This window comes from Staurois parvus, unplaced genomic scaffold (genome assembly GCF_062004578.1).
Source record: "Staurois parvus isolate SC_StPar_1 unplaced genomic scaffold, SC_StPar_1.0 ptg000361l, whole genome shotgun sequence".
NCBI lineage: Eukaryota > Metazoa > Chordata > Amphibia > Anura > Ranidae > Staurois > Staurois parvus.
The window spans coordinates 66,734-83,272 of NW_028318157.1; the positions used below are offsets into that span (position 1 = coordinate 66,734).

General features: G+C 42.6%; 2 protein-coding genes across 5 annotated transcripts; one reads left to right on the forward strand and one right to left on the reverse strand.

Annotated features, from left to right (window-relative positions):
• Positions 1-3,951: 3,951 nt before the first annotated feature.
• Positions 3,952-6,431, reverse strand: LOC149456454 (heat shock 70 kDa protein). Its single transcript, XM_089684879.1, has one exon. The coding sequence runs from the start codon at positions 6,150-6,152 to the stop codon at positions 4,233-4,235; it is 1,920 nt and encodes a 639-aa protein (XP_089541005.1). The 5' UTR covers positions 6,153-6,431; the 3' UTR covers positions 3,952-4,232.
• Positions 6,432-6,641: 210 nt separating this feature from the next.
• LOC149456455 (uncharacterized) lies at positions 6,642-14,844 on the forward strand. 4 transcript variants are annotated; one of them, XM_089684882.1, is made up of 2 exons: positions 6,642-7,884; positions 12,907-14,844. In XM_089684882.1, the coding sequence occupies exon 2, from the start codon at positions 12,922-12,924 to the stop codon at positions 14,104-14,106; it is 1,185 nt and encodes a 394-aa protein (XP_089541008.1). In that variant the 5' UTR covers positions 6,642-7,884; positions 12,907-12,921; the 3' UTR covers positions 14,107-14,844. The 4 variants fall into 4 exon arrangements, with proteins under 4 accessions (XP_089541008.1, XP_089541007.1, XP_089541006.1 ...); XM_089684881.1 differs by having other exon boundaries at positions 6,642-6,960; XM_089684880.1 differs by having other exon boundaries at positions 6,643-7,797.
• Positions 14,845-16,539: the final 1,695 nt, after the last annotated feature.

Sequence of the window (16,539 nt, forward strand, 5' to 3'; positions counted from 1 at the left end):
TATTGCTAATTACAGTAGTGATAGTTGTAGTGCTGGTCAGGGCAAATAAAAGGTACGGTCTTACTGTCGGATGAGAAGGCCTGACTTGCAGTCTCTGCTCTAATTCATCCCAAAGATGTTCTGTCGGGTTGAGGTCAGGACTCTGTGCAGGCCATTCACGTTTCTCCACCCCAAACTCTCATCCAAATTTTTATGGACCATGCTTTGTACACTGGTGCGCAGTCATGTTGGAACAGGAAGGGGCCATCCCCAAACTGTTTCTACAAAGTTGGGAGCATGAAATTGTCCAAAATGTCTTGGTATGCTAACGCCTTAAGAGTTTCCTTCACTGGAACTAAGGGGTCAAGCCCAACCCCTGAAAAACAACCCCACACCATAATCCCCCTCCACCAAACTTTACACTTGGCACAATGCAGTCAGGCAAGTACCATTCTCCTGGCAACCACCAAACCCAGACACGTCCATCGGATTGCCAGAGAAGCATGATTCATCACTCCAGAGAACACATCTCCACTGCTCTAGAGTCCAGTTGTAGCGTGCTTTACACCACTGCATCCGATGCTTTGGATTGCATTTGGTGAGGTAAGACTTGGATGCAGCTACTCAGACATGGAAACCCATTCCATTAAGCTCTCTATGCACTGCTATTGTGCTAATCTGAAGGCCACATGAAGTTTGGAGGTCTTTGGCTATTGCTTCTGCAGACAATTGGTGACTTCTGCACACTGTGCGCTTCAGTATGTGCTGACCCCGCTCTACATTTTATTTTACATGGACACCACTTCGTAACTGAATTACTGTTGTTCCCAGTTGCTTCCACTTTGTTATAATAACAGTTGAGCATGGAATATTTAGTAGCAAGGAAATTTCACAGATGGACTTATTGCACATATTGCACAGGTGGCAACCTATCATGGTACAAAAGGGGGGTGGGGGGGGGAATGCTGCGCTATGGAATCTAAATGAACTAAGAAAGGTGGGAAAAATGGAAAACCTACAGAGACTGTAACACATGTGAACCACAACTTAAACAGCACAAATACCACAAGTGTACTAACATATGTGAAAACACATAGAAACACGTCCTCAACTCAAGACATGTGCCATAGTACTAAAAGTGAACTGTATATATGAATAAAGTGGTAAAAATATATGTAAATAAAAATAATAATAAACTGGTATAACAATAATCAATACAGAAAGAGCCCAAAAGTGATATATACCAGTGCAAAATTAAATGTGGATGACATGAATATCAGGGAAGAATGTAAATAGATGATAAGTGAAACATAAACAAGGAAATAAACATAGCATAAATAGTGCCAGAGAGGTGTGAATGAGCACAAATATCACAAGTGCACTACCATATGTGAAAAACACAAATGGACATGTCCTCAGCTCAAGACATGCACCGTAGTGATAAAAGTGAGTTGGCCCTAGGGGCCAACTCACTTCCAAGGCGCTCAACGCCAAACAGATCAGCATCCCATGGTGGCCTTACGCACTAATCCAGGAACCAACAACAGTGGTGGTATCCCCTCACGGAAAAAAATGCACCGCACATGTGACTTCTTCAGGGTCGTGACACATTGCGTAGGACAGAAACGTGGTGGCGTGGACATTCGGCATGGACGGCAGCTGCCATCTTGCTACATCCATGCAAGTACACCCAGACTGTTAAATGCTGTTCTGAGCTCTTTATACCTTTTATTTGATGTAAGTGGGCATTTGGCAATATGCTGCTCAATAAATTATATTAATTACTGCACTGTGGAAGTGCTCCTTTTCTCCTCTTTTGGGATCGTTTGAGTGGCTGTGTGGTACATTTTTTCCATGAGGGGGATACCACCACTGTTGATGGTTCCTTGATTAGTGCGTAAGGCCCCCATGGGATGCTGATCTGTTTGGTGTTGAGTGCCTTGGAAGTGCGTTGGCCCCTAGGGGTCGCAGCTTGGAGGTAAGGAGGCAATTTAGCCGGTGGTGGATCTCTTGTCAAGTTGATCACTATCACCCATCAGGTTTATTTGGGAAGTTAAATATTGGACTTTACATGTATTAGTGTATCGTGGACTATTACACCATCCTTTGTGTTTATTCACATTTTGTGGCAATATTTATGCCAATTTTATGATGTGTTTTTTTTGTGCTTATCTTTCGTCCACTATTTATTTATATTCTTTTGTGACCTTTATTTTTAGTCTCACATTGGTATATATCACTTTTGCGTTCTTCATTTATTGATTATTGTTATGCCGGTTTTCATATAAGTTATATATATATATTTTTTACCATCTATTCACATTATTTCTTCCAGGTTCTTATGTACAGTTCACTTTTATCACTACGGTACATGTCTTGAGCTAAGGATGTGTTAATTTGTGTTGTTTTCACATATGGTAGTGCACTTGTGATATTTGTGCTCATTCACACCTCTCTGGCACTATTTATGCCATTATTTATGCTATGTATATTTCTTTGTTTATGTTTCACTCATCATCTATTTACATTCTTCCCTGACATTCATGTCATCCACGTTTAATTTTGCACTGTTATATATCACTTTTGGGCTCTTTCTGTATTGATTATTCTTATACCAGTTTATTATTATTAACATATATTTTACCACTTTATTCATATATACAGTTCACTTTTAGTACTATGGCACATGTCTTGAGTTCAGAACGTGTTTGTGTTGTTCTCATGTATGTTAGCACACTCATGGTATTTTTGCTGTTTAAGTTGTAGTTCACATGTGTTACGGTCTCTGTGGGTTATCCATTTTTCCCACCTTTCTTAGTTCATTTAGATTCCATAGCTCAGCATTTCCCCCCCCCACCCCCCTTTTGTACCATGATAGGTTGCCACCTGTGCAATATGTGCACATGTGTTACGGTCTCTGTGGGTTATCCATTTTTCCAACCTTTCTTAGTTAATTTAGATACGTTAGTGCAGCACCTCCCCCCACACACCTTTTGTTGCATGTTCACTATCTGGTTATATAGCTGGGTGCTTGCTGCTTTCCTAGACTATAGGGTTTAGTTTAGTATTGTAGTAGCAGTGCGGGAGGTTTTCCCTATTCTATAACCTATCGTGGTACCACGCTTAAATTCACTGAGCTCCTGAGAACGACCCATTCTTTCACAAATATTTGTAGAAGCAGTCTGCATGCCTAGGTGCTTGATTTTATATACCTGTGACCATGGAGGTGATTGGTAAACCTAAATCCAATGATTTGGAGGACTGTCCCAATACATTTGAAAACATAGTGTATTTAAGCATACCAGCCCTTAGATGTGGTGGCTATATTAGTTTTCTTTTGTACTTTCTTTTTCACCTGATCAGCTTGCCAGTAATACAGTTCCTGTCATAGGGTGGCAACACTCACTTTACTGTACTTTGGAGTAGTGTTGTCACCCTAGGACAGGACACCTCCCCCTTTCCATAATATAGGAGGGAGATTTTCTGGCAACCTGAGAAGTGCTGATAACAATGCATAATGCAAAGAACAGCACTGCAATTCTGGCAGGATCAACTGTTTTTTTTCTATTTAGCACATATTTAAACAGCTATAAGAATGTGTTTGATAGTTTATTAAACAGACCAAAAGGCAGCAAAGAAGAGAAGTTCATTGTTAGAGTATGCATACACTTGACCTTCAACTAATACATTCAATTTTAAAGGATTTGTACTGCTGTCTGGTGCCCTTCTCTTGTGTTCTCTCCCTATCTATTCCAGAGACACCAGGATTATAAGGAAAAGTAATAAGGACACTGGTACAGTGTAACACAGACATCAGTAAAACCTAAACATATTTTGTTGCTCTGCTCATTGGAGAAATTTCCCATCACCAAGTTGAGGAAAAAAATATGACTTAAACCCTTGTCCCTTCCCCACCCAAATCTGTATTTATTTGAACACTAAAAATGATTTGTACAAACAGGATATCAGAAATTATTTATATTTTAGAAACATTTTATTAAATAACAAAACTTAAAGAAATGTTTCCTATAAACACTTCAAATTTTGTGCACCATTTATTCATGCACACAAGTAAGCACAAAAAGGTGAAAACCAAAAAGAATGGAGAGTAAACAGTAAACAAAAATAAACTGGTAAGGAATGTCTACATCCTGGCAAAGTCTTTATAAACGTGTCAAAAGTACTTAGCTTATATTACTGGCACACAGACCCATAGTGCAGTAAACGTACAGTCTTCTTAAACAGTGTCCCCTTTAATCTACTTCTTCAATTGTAGGTCCTGAGCTGTTGCCTTGCCTGGCTTGGGCACCACAGCTAGAGCCTGGCATGTCTCCCTGGTACAACTTGGTAATGATGGGTTGGCACACCTTCTCCAGCTCCTTCTGCTTATGGGTGTACTCCTCTTTCTCTGCTAGTTGGTTGTTCTCCAGCCAAGCAATGGTCTCTTTACACTTCTCAGAGATGGACCTTTTCTCTTCTTCACTTATTTTGCCTTTCATGTTCTCATCTTCCACCATGCTCTTAATATTGAAGGCATAAGATTCTAGAGAGTTCTTGGCAGCAATTTTCTCTCGCTGTGCATCATCATCAGCTTTGTATTTCTCTGCGTCTTGCACCATCTTCTCAATATCCTCTTTGCTCAGACGACCTTTATCGTTTGTAATTGTTATCTTATTTTGTTTGCCGGTACTCTTGTCCACAGCTGATACATTGAGGATGCCATTGGCATCAATGTCAAAGGTGACTTCAATCTGTGGCACCCCTCGGGGAGCAGGGGGGATGTCACTCAGTTCAAATTTACCCAAGAGGTTGTTGTCTTTCGTCATGGCTCGCTCTCCTTCGTACACCTGGATGAGGACACCAGGCTGGTTGTCTGAATAGGTGGTGAAGACCTGAGTCTGCTTGGTAGGAATGGTTGTGTTGCGTTTGATGAGGACAGTCATGACACCACCAGCTGTCTCTAGGCCCAAGGACAGAGGAGCCACATCTAGGAGGAGCAGGTCCTTTACATTCTCTGACTTATCTCCCATCAGGATAGCAGCTTGAACAGCAGCCCCATAGGCCACAGCCTCATCTGGGTTGATGCTCTTGTTCAGTTCTCTTCCATTAAAGAAGTCCTGCAGCAGTTTTTGCACTTTGGGAATACGTGTAGAGCCCCCCACCAGGACAATTTCATGAATCTGTGATTTGTCCAGCTTGGAGTCTCTCAGGGCCTTCTCAACGGGCTCCAGGGTACCACGGAAGAGATCAGAGCAGAGTTCCTCAAAGCGGGCTCTGGTGATGGAGGTGTAGAAGTCAATGCCCTCATAGAGTGAGTCAATTTCAATGCTTGCCTGGGTGCTGGAGGACAGGGTGCGCTTGGCTCTCTCACAAGCTGTTCTCAGCCTTCTCAGGGCCCTCTTATTTTGGCTAATGTCCTTTTTGTGCTTGCGCTTGAATTCCTCTACAAAATGGTTAACCATGCGGTTGTCAAAGTCCTCCCCACCTAGATGAGTATCCCCCGCTGTGGCTTTTACCTCGAAGATGCCGTCATCAATAGTGAGGATGGAGACATCAAAGGTGCCACCTCCCAGGTCGAAGATGAGGATGTTACGCTCTCCGCAGCCCCCTTTGTCCAGGCCGTAGGCGATGGCTGCTGCTGTTGGCTCATTGATGATTCTCAGCACATTGATCCCAGCGATCACCCCGGCATCCTTGGTGGCCTGGCGCTGAGAGTCATTGAAGTAGGCAGGAACGGTGATGACAGCGTTGGTGACCGGGTGGCCCAGGTACGCCTCTGCTGTCTCCTTCATCTTCAGCAGCACCATAGAGGAGATCTCCTCGGGGTAGAAAGCCTTCATCTCTCCCTTATAGTCCACTTTCACCTTGGGCTTTCCTCCTTCGCTCACCACCTGGAAAGGCCAGTGCTTCATGTCAGACTGCACTACGGGGTCATCAAACTTCCGGCCAATCAGCCTCTTGGCATCAAAGACGGTGTTCTGGGGGTTCAGAGCCACCTGGTTCTTGGCAGCATCTCCGATCAGTCTCTCGGTGTCAGTGAAGGCCACGTAGCTGGGGGTGGTGCGATTCCCCTGGTCGTTGGCGATGATCTCCACCTTGCCATGCTGGAAGACCCCCACACAGGAGTAGGTGGTGCCCAGGTCAATGCCAATCGCCACTCCTTTAGGTGCCATGTCTCTGGATACTCAGCTGGAAGTAATATGAAGTCTTGCAGTGAAGGAGCTGGGCTGTCGGGGTCTCTGCGGGATTCTTCTCGGTGATCACACGTAGCAGGCTGTGATATGATCGCTGTGTGTCCGCTCTCTTCTCCCCGCACACTTCTATGGCCGATATTGGACTCGGTATGAACTGTCACAACGCTCTACGAAGCTTCTATATATTCATCTCCTGTGCAGGAACGTCACGCCGCTTCCAGCCAATCGCAGAGAGGTCCTCGCTATGCTCTTTACGTCGCCTAACAACTCTCCCGAAGTATCCCGAGAGTTCTCCGCACAACTAGCCAATCATGAAGCACCTGAGCCGCAGAACGTTCCCGAGGCTTCCAGACCGAGGGAGCTTTGTCCAATCAGCGGCGGTGGGTTGGTCAATTACGTCAATAGGAAAGGAGAAACTTCGCCAGTGTTCCAGAAGGAGCTGACAAGTCAGACAACAGCCCGGCCAATCAGTGCTGCGAGGGGGCGGGGTAAGGAGAAGTTTCGCGAACGTCCCAGATGGAGCTGACAAGTCAGACAACAGCCCGGCCAATCAGTGCACGAGGGGGCGGGGTAAGGAGAAATTTCGCGAGCGTCCCAGATGGAGCTGTCAGTCAGACAACAGTTGGCCAATCAGTGCTGCGAGGGGACGGGGTAAGGAGAAGCTTCCCTACTGTTCCTGGTGGACCTGTCAGACAACTAAGCTAATCAGCGCTTTGAGGGGGCGGGGTTTGTGTCCGATGTTGGATGAGTCTAGAAATCTCCAGGAACTCACGGAGAGCCGTATATGGTGAGGCGATAAATATCTATATACTGTAAAGAGATAAAATCCAATAACAGCGCGGTCCTCGTAAAGGTTCTGCTGTCCCCATGGGAACCTCCGAACTTTCTATGCCGTTCCTTGTCATTCAGTTATATTCCAGCTCATTCTAGACACTTGTGCAACGGCCAGCCAATCAACAAGCTGCTTCTCAGGCATCCCCGCAAACTTTCTGCAGGACTCAGACTGGACTGAAAACTGTCCAATCAGCAGCAGCGGAATGTCCACTCAGCCGTCAGTCAGAGGATCTCTTAGCCAATCAGTGCATGAAGAGGGGCGGACCAGCCGTTGCAGAAGAAAGGCCGGGAAAGGACACATGAACGGCGGGGAACGGCCTAGAAGCGACATGTACTGCCGATGGTATCATGTCACTGAGTAGCTGTTGGCATTTATTGACATATAGATCCTGTTTACATACTATGGGGCTGTCCTGATGATCGCACTGCAGAATCTGACACAGCAACTGAGCTTGCTGAGCCTTGTAGTTCTCCAGGAATAAGAATAATGCTGTGTTTGTATTGCAAGTGTCACCATAACAGGGATCTGGATGAGGAAGCCAGCCCAGAGTAGAGATCCCTGAGAGGAGGTCACCAAGGATCTGATCAGAGATCTATAGAAGGGGAAATGATCAAAGGAGCCCGAGTCTGGAAGAAAATATCAGTGTGGATGGAATGATGTAATCCAATGAAGCGTATAACCCTGGCTATGGGGTGGCATTCACACCCAAGCGTTTTATGGAAGCGGCCAGAAACACGCATTTCTGCTCAGGATTCCAGAATCGCACAAAAAACACACATCATGCTTACGGTACCATTATTAATGACACTCCAAACATGAGTAGCAGTCATGCATTTTGTCACGTGTTTTGCAAAGCAGGCTCGGTGATAAAAAAAGGTATATGAGCTACTTTGGCGCGTTTGTTACGTGTAGGGAAGCTCATTTAAGAAAATGGTCTGCTCTATGCTGTCCTGTGACAAACACACTAATACTCCAGTCACTCTGCATGCGAATTGGCATGTGATTTGGATGCCATGCGAATTGCAAATCGCAGCCTATTGTCCATAATTAGAGCGGTCATATTGGTGTGCTTCTGACTTGGTCGGAGCCGCACCGATTTCAAAAGAAATCGGCATGTCATCCGACTTTGAAGTCGTGCGACTTCACTGTAAGTCGCACGATTTCAAAGTAGGGTTTGATGCGACCGGTGTGTAAGTGCCGGTTCACATATATAGTTGTGCTCAAAAGTGTGCATACCCTGGCAGAAATTGTGACATCTTTTTATGTTCTTTTACATCTTTATAAAGTTCCATTACCTTGTTACGCAGGACTTTTGACAGTTCTTTTCTGATCCCCAAGGCTCAGTATCTAGCCTAGTCAGTGCTTCTATGTAAGAGCTAACAAACTCATTGACTATTTATACACTGACACTAATTGCAATTTAAAAAGCCACAGATGTGGGACATTAACCTCTAATTGGCATTTTAACCCGTGTGTGTCAGCTTGTGTGTCTGTACCAAGGCCAAACATTCCAGGGTATGTAAACTTTTGATCAGGGCCATTTGGGTGATTTCTGTTATCATTAGGATTTAAAAAGGAGCCAATCAACTCTTTGATAATAAGTGGCTTCATATGATCATCATCCTTCAATAAAAGAGCATTTTTTGCCATGATCAGTCATATTTTCAATAGCAATGCCAAAATTTCACAATTTCTTCCAGGGTATGCAAACTTTTGAGCACAACTGTATGCGGATTGGATTTGGTTTGAACGGTATCCAATCTGCATGACATGAAATAACATTGCTTCCTATGGTGCCTGTTCACATGTCTGCGGTGCACTGGTGGTGCGGATTCAGTGCTGTTTGATTTCTGAGCAGTGCGGTCTGGGTCAGGTGCAGATTACAGGCTATCGACTTCTATGAGAACCGTTTCTAAACCGCACATGTGTGAAGAGGATAAAATCCTGAGCTGATCCTGTCCTGAACCTGACATGAACTGCTGAACAACTACTGTATCAATTAACTGTGAAACCGGAGCTTCAATCCGCACCGCATATGTGTCAATCAGACGGTAAAAAACACATTGTGTCACACAAGTATGAATGTGGCCTGTACGCAAATATTTAGCCTAACGGTAGCTAGGCCTTAATGCCAAGAAGCTGCATATTTGCATACTTAGGAATAAAAACGTGTCAAGTGTGCGCACCTTGCGCACTCCCAGCACATTTACTGGTGCCTCGTGGAAAGGTCCCAATCGCTACTTGCGATCGGGACCTTTCCAATCATGTGACAGCCAATCAACGGTGTCACATGACCCTAGCCCCCGCCTCCCAGTGTCACAAACTCCTTAAAGGATCAGGAGGTGCCGGCACCAAGGGGTTAAATGGAGGGACCATAGCAACATGAAAGGCCTTATTCACATGGGCTTAAAAAATGCCAATTTTACAGGCATACAGCATTTTTATTTTGAATGCTTCTAAATGCAGTTCTATTTTAGCTTGTGTGGCCATGCACATCAGGAATTTAGATCAACAGTACTGGGACAGGGTCATCCAACGCCCAGGGCAAGAATCCAGAATTGCGCCCCCCTCGCCCACTGTTAATACATGTCATAGAATGGGTGTACCACCATACATCTATTCTTTGCCCCCTTGCTTCTCTATGCCCTGGGCAGCTGTCCCTCCTGCCCACCCCTTGTCCCAGCCCTGTAGATCAGTATTTTAAAGTAGAACGTAGGCTAGGTTCACACCTATGCAGGTTGTGTTTGAGCCATATCTGCATTGCGTGTTGCGTTTCCGCACCTGCATTTTTGCCGTGTTTTTGATGCATTTTGCGTTTTTTTTCTTGTTGCTAGGCAGATTTAAAACGCAGCAAAAATGCACTACATGCTTTTCTGCAGTGTTTCCATTGAAGTCTATAGAACCAAAAATGCAACGTTTTGCGTTCACAAAAGTCCCTGACCCTTTCCAAAAACCGCACCAGGTGAAAACGCACAAATGTGAACATGTCATAGGAAATCATGTTAAATGGACTGTACTGCGTTTCTGAAAAATATTTCAGAAAATGCTTAGGTGTGAATCTAAGGTAAAAGAAAAGCTTTTTTTTTCATTTTGGAAAGAACCTTATTCACACCATACATGCAGAAAAACTGCTGGCAAAAACGTGTAGATTTCACTTGGAGAGGCATGAGTTTACATCAGTTTTCATGCATGTTTAGTGAGTTTTATACATGTTGCAGATTCCTGCGTAGAAATAAATCCACATGTCATATCAGTGTTGTGGTGTGAAAAGGGTCCTTACAGGTGAGAGCAATTGTTTTCTTTGTGGTTTTGCAGAACATGTGCAGAAAAACTCACGTGGTATGAACAAGGCCTAAGGGAAGGTTATAACCCCTGTCAGGGTTTTTTTTGCCATCTGTGTCCCATTGGGAAGATTTCCCTTCACTTCCTGTCCCATAGCCAAAAAGGAAGTGAGAGGAAATCCCTACAAATTAAGGGAATCTCTTAGGGGACCCCCTGGAAACCAGAATTACATTTTTCCCTCTATTACTTTTCTGGGGACAACCCAAAATGTTGGATTTTCATTCTTTTCACTTTCAATAATAATAGTAATCAGGACACATAGAGAGGGTAAATCTCCATAACAGGGGCACAGACAGCAATGAAAACCTAACAGGGGATCTAATCCATCTCCACTCTATCCAACACTAATAAGAAAGGTTTGCCTTTAGTTATACTTTAACCGTTTCAATACCGTGCAATTTTACACCTTCCTGCCCAGGCCATTTTTCAGGTTTCAGCGCTCTCACACTTTGAATGACAATTGCGCAGTCATACAACATTGTACCCAAACTAAAATTTTATCATTTTCTTCACACAACTAGAGCTTTCTTTTGGTGGTATTTAATCACCGCTGGGGTTTTTATTTTTTGCTAAATTAACAAAAAAAGACCAAAAATTTTGAAAAAAAAAACACATTTTTCTTTGTTTCTGTTATAAAAGTTTACAAATAAATAATTGTTCTTCATAAATTTAGGACGAGATGTATTCTGCTACATGTCTTTGGTGAAAATAACCCAAATTAGGATGTATTATTTAGTTTGTAGGAAAGTTATAGAGTTCACAAACTATGGTATAGATCTGAATATTGATCAATCCTGAAGTACTGACAGCCAATCTAATTTCTTGAGGTCCAAGAATGTCAGAATAGTACAGATATCCCCAAATGACCCCTTTTTGCTGAGTAGACAGTCGGACGTACTTCATAAGAGGCATGGCGAGTTTTTTGAAGTTGTATTTTTTTGTCATAATTTTTCCGAAAATGAAAAAATGAAAAATATTATTTTCACTATTTTTTTTTTTACATACTGTCACCAGTGCAGTACAGCGTCATCATATAACTGGCATGGCGGTGAACAGGGACACTGACTGGTGACAGTATGAAAAAAAAAAAAAATTATATTTTTTTTTAATTTTTTTTTATTTTTTTATTATATTTAATTTTTTATTACATTTTTTTTTATTTTTTTTAAGATTTTTTTTCATATTTTACTATGACCAAAATAGTACAATGTTACCATAGTAACATTGTACTACTTTGGGTAAGTGATCAGTATTTTTTTTTTTTTTTTTTTTTACACAATTTGCTTATAGCAAAGAATTACTTTGCTATAAGCAAGCATTTAGCTGAATGAAATCGATTCATTCAGCTTTTTTTTTTTTTTTTTTTTTTTTTTTGTGCTTAGCTGTGATTTGGTCACAGCTAATCACATGACATGTGCATGTGATTAGTTATGACCATTCACAGCTAGGCACTAGTATACAATGGATGGCATCATGAATGAAGCCATCCATTGTATACAACTGTCATGTGACCTGCTGTGATTGGTCGCGGCAGGTCACATGGTACCGGCAACGGGAGCCGGTACTCGGATCTGTCATCGGCCGTGTCCGAGGTGCACGGGCGGTGACAGATCCCGCTGCTGCGCCGCTCTGCAATAGCGCAAACGGCGCATGTGCGGGAGCACGCCAAATGGCGTGGACCCGGAAAGCTGCAGCGCTTTTCAAGCCGCCAAACGGCTATTGGCCGGGCGGCTAATGGTTAAGAACAGCTTTTAGAGGCAATAAAAAAAAAACGCACCAAAACTGCGCTCAGAGAGGAGTCTATGAGCATAATTTACACGTATGTGAATAAACGCACACGTATGACTGTAATTGTATTCCAGTGGCCAGAATAAATTAAAGTGGTATTAAACTAAAACCAAAAATTTTATATATTGCAGTTTACCAATTATTAGATGTGGTGGCTGCATTAGTTTTCTTTTTAGTTTTTTCCCCTCTGTTTTCAACTAGTGACCGGGTCAGTAACACAGCTCCTGTATTAAAGTGCCCCCACGCTGGATGAATGAGTGCAGGGGGCACAGCTGCATTGTCAGCCTGGGGGAAGGGGAGTGTTAGATGTACTAGCAGATTTAGATACACTGACAAATTGAAGTCAAGCTCCAGCTAATACTATATAAACAGTTACAGCCACAGTTTTTTTTCTTTTTTGGGATAAAGGTTTCATATAAATAAATAAGTAAATAAAAGCTGATCATTGTAGGCACTCCTGTGTGTGTTGGCACTGCCTCTTGTGTTCTCTGCCGGGATCAAATGTATCCGGTGACAATTTTGAAGCACATTTTGTAGACACACTATAACAGGAGGTGTTTGAACAAGGATGCTCATGGCAGAATAACCAGGTATTTACAAAGAGATAACGATGCAGATTTAAAAGGAATAAAAACAACCTTTGAAATGATATAAACATGTTAAAATTAATAAGAGAGTTTAGTAATAAGGTTTAGATTCTGCTACCATTTGACATCTACATTAGCAATTTTAATGATCTTTCTAATAAATTGTGTTTGTTTTTGGCAGTATCACAGTAGGGCTATGGAGGCTGATGCATTGGATTTAGCTCTAGATCCAGGCAACACGCAAGCTTCAGACACAGAAGCAATAAACACAGAATGTGACATACTGGATTATTATGACAGGCAGATGTCTCCTTTATACAATATACGGATAATACACCCCTGTTCTTTGTCTCAGGAAAGTCAATGCTACAGCTCTTCTATGGCACAGTTGTTTGACTGGTGTGACCAAGCAACAAACAATCCAGACAGTGATCAGAGACCTGTGAAATATAACTTTGAGATGATTAGTAAGGTTGAAGCAGAGGACAATTCAGTGGATTCTGATGATTTGTTCATATCTTCAAACAAAACTGATTCTGGAATGACAAAAGTACGTAAGGTTATAGCAGAGGACAATTCAGTGGATTCCGACATTTTGAACATACCTTCAAAAAAGTGTGGTTCTGGAATGAAAAAAGTAGGCTTGCACCCCATTGACAACGCAGCAAAGTTACAGTTATCTTCTTTACAGACAGACAGAGGACAAAGAAACCAAGATAATCTGCCTACAGATGACCCAGAAAACCTTGTGTGTGACACAAAAGTACCGGAGTGTCTTCGTGGAACCACCCTTTCCAAACATCAAGTAGTTAGGTTTTCCTTACAGAAAGATCCTTTGGTGATGAATCAGTACAATACACCCATTCTTGTAAATGATGTAATGCAACAAATAAGAGATGAGAACAAAAGTGATGAAGTTAGATCAGATGTTCAAACAGTGGAGAATGAAGAATCCAGTAATGTTTTCTGTTGTATATTAGCTTGGTCAGCTCAAATGCAAGCAAAACCATGGCAGTGTTCATGTGAAAGTAGGCATAAGGCCCAAGCCATTCATCCTAGTCCAAAACATGACTGGGACTTGGAAAGTAATGATTGTTCATTGGCGAAGCTTCCTACTACTCGGTGTGAAGTCTCCACAAAACATGGTAGTGCCGGAATGCAATATCATTGCAAAACATCTAAAGGCAAGTGTAAAGCTATATCAGCAGATCCTTGCTCAAAGTTTATCCAGCTTGAAGGCCATGGTTTTCTTGGTTATTCCTCTGGAAATAAAAATGATGTAGGCACTACTTCTAAGAAAGACACTCGTATGAAGCAAAAGAAGAACACTGCTAGAGACAGGTCCCCATGTGTGAATACAGTCCAGAAATTACACAAGTAAATTTGATCTGACGTAAATACTTATTCAAGAATAATGACTTTAAAATAGATCACCACAACTATAATCTTAGGTTATGAGGGCAATGGGGATTTTTCTTAAAAGAGAAGTGCGAGATTCCAAAAAAAAAACCCAAGCAGGGCTAGGTTTGGTCCAAAGCTGCAGCTGTCCCCTGCCAGTTCTAAGACCGAGAACTGAGCGATCACATGACCACTGATTGCTCAGTTCTCGGCCTTCAGAGAGCAGTGACTGTCAGTCACCAGCTCTCTGCTCTGCCCCACTAGTGCTTGCTAGAATGACAGGCTGTGGAGGGAGAGAGAGCAGCTGGCTCAGGCTCTCAGCAACGTGTTGACAGGCTGATACAGCTGCCAGTCAGGCATCTTGGTGGATCTCAAAAATATGATCAGGATCCTTCCAAAGCCTGGAGCAGCTTTGTGATGTCAGCTGACAACAGACATTAGCCTGCTGTCAGCTGAATCTGGGTCTCAGGAGGGTGAAGGGTGGGAAATAGATTAGTTTAAACATCTGTTCAGCTTAGTTTTAAGCCCACAACTACTGATCAGTGAGGCTTCAGGTGGTAAATCCGCCAGTGGCACATAATAGGGTCAAGTGATGCATCAAGGGCCATCTGTATTGGATTGTTCTCATTTACACTGTTATCAGCAGTCTTTGTTTACAGCTTGCTTTCAGGTTATGTTTGTTGTTATTACAGTTTTTCAAATAAAGTTCCTTCTGAAACAACTTAAATTGCCAGTGCATGTCAGACGTTAACAACACTTTATGTGCAAAAGACACTTTTGCATTTGTTTAACCATTTGCTGACCCGCTGAGAGCAAATATGCTGCAAGCAGACGGCAGGTGCAGGCACGGCAACATACATGTATGTCGCCAGCCTTCTTCTGGGTTCGGGGCATGCACGTCCCCTGCTGTTCCGTGCTGTGATTGGCCACAGCACAACTCTGTAACAAGTTACAGCCAATGATTTGGCATGAAACCTGTTAATGGCTGTGGCCAATCACAGAACAGATTCCTGTGTTTACAAAGACACAGGACTCTGTGTAAACAGAACAGCAATCTGGCTGTTTCTTCTCCCTGAAAAGCAGGGAAAAAAACAGCTACATCTGTAAGTAAAAGCAGCACATATTACACTTGTTAGGCACACAGTTAACCCCTTGATTGTCCCTAAATGTTAACCCCTTCCCAGCCAGCGTCATTTATACAGTGTCCAGTATTATTACTGATCACTATATTAAAGCGCATCTTTACCCATAACAACTTGATAAAAATAATGTTCTTTAGCAAGGAACAGACATTTCACAATAATAATCATGGTACCAAAATTAGTGTGTGCTGTAAATTGTCTCCAGCATTGTTCCTGCTTCCTCTTGCGGGAGGCTGTCATTTGCTGAAGCACAGAGCCCCAAAACAGCAGTAAATTATAAAGCGGAAATAAACCCATTGATTTAGCGGATTCAAAAACAGTTACATTCCTGGAATGCCGGGATTGCTAACTGTCACATTTGCTTCTGTCCTCAACCAGTTTAACCATCAAATGGCTGGTGTGATAAAGTGATCACGTGCAGTACCATGGCAGTTGCAGATCAAACATAAGTAGCTTTCTTGGCTGTAAAGGACAGGAGGGTTTAATTCTGTCAGCAGATCGGCCACTACAAATTCGGCACATAAAAAATTTAAAGAGCCAGCGGTGATCAAATACCACCAAAAGAAATCTCTATTTGTGTGAAGAAAAATGATATATATTTAATTTGGGTACAGTGTTGCATGATTGAGCAATTGCCAGTTAAATTAGCACAGTGCGGAATAGCAAACAATGCCCTGGTCATGAAGGGAGTAAAACCTTCCGGAGCTCAAGTGGTTAAACAACATTTATTTCTTAATCATTGAAAAACACAGGATTCAGTTAATCAGAGACAATAAGGTGGAATTGTAGGGAGCAGTATTCGTATATCTTGCATCCACTTTATCAGGAAATGTAAAGAGGTTTTTGTATAGGCATATCACATTATATCCTTTTAGATTGTAAGCTGTAATGAGCAGGGCCCTCTGATTGGGATGTATAGGTGATGACTGTATCCCCTTTTCAGCAGTCTCGTCCGTTGGGACACAGCCGCTGTATCCCAATGACATCTGTGTGGGTATGAGTCTCCGAACACACACAAATGTCAGATGTCATGTTGGGACACAGTGAGATTGTTGGAAAGGAGATACAGTCATCACCTGTGCATCCCTGTGTCAGTAAAACACGGCCTTGTGTGGGGCATGAATGTAATCACTCCCTGTGAATGAGGTGTGACACCTCCCTCTCTTCTCTATTAATCATTTCAAAAACAAGATTGATGCAATTGGTAGGGGCATCTCCACTACACAGACATCTATCCCACTTAGCATACCTTATACTGAACCTCAACACTTTCC

Bases quoted from the DNA above. Each gene is read 5' to 3' on its own strand.
- LOC149456454 (XM_089684879.1), bottom strand. From the start codon at position 6,152: ATGGCACCTAAAGGAGTGGCGATTGGCATTGACCTGGGCACCACCTAC.
- LOC149456455 (XM_089684880.1), top strand. From the start codon at position 7,675: ATGAAGCGTATAACCCTGGCTATGGGGTGGCATTCACACCCAAGCGTT. The intron at 7,798-12,906 runs GTACCATTATTA...TGTTTTTGGCAG, and splicing joins AAACACACATCATGCTTACG to TATCACAGTAGGGCTATGGA.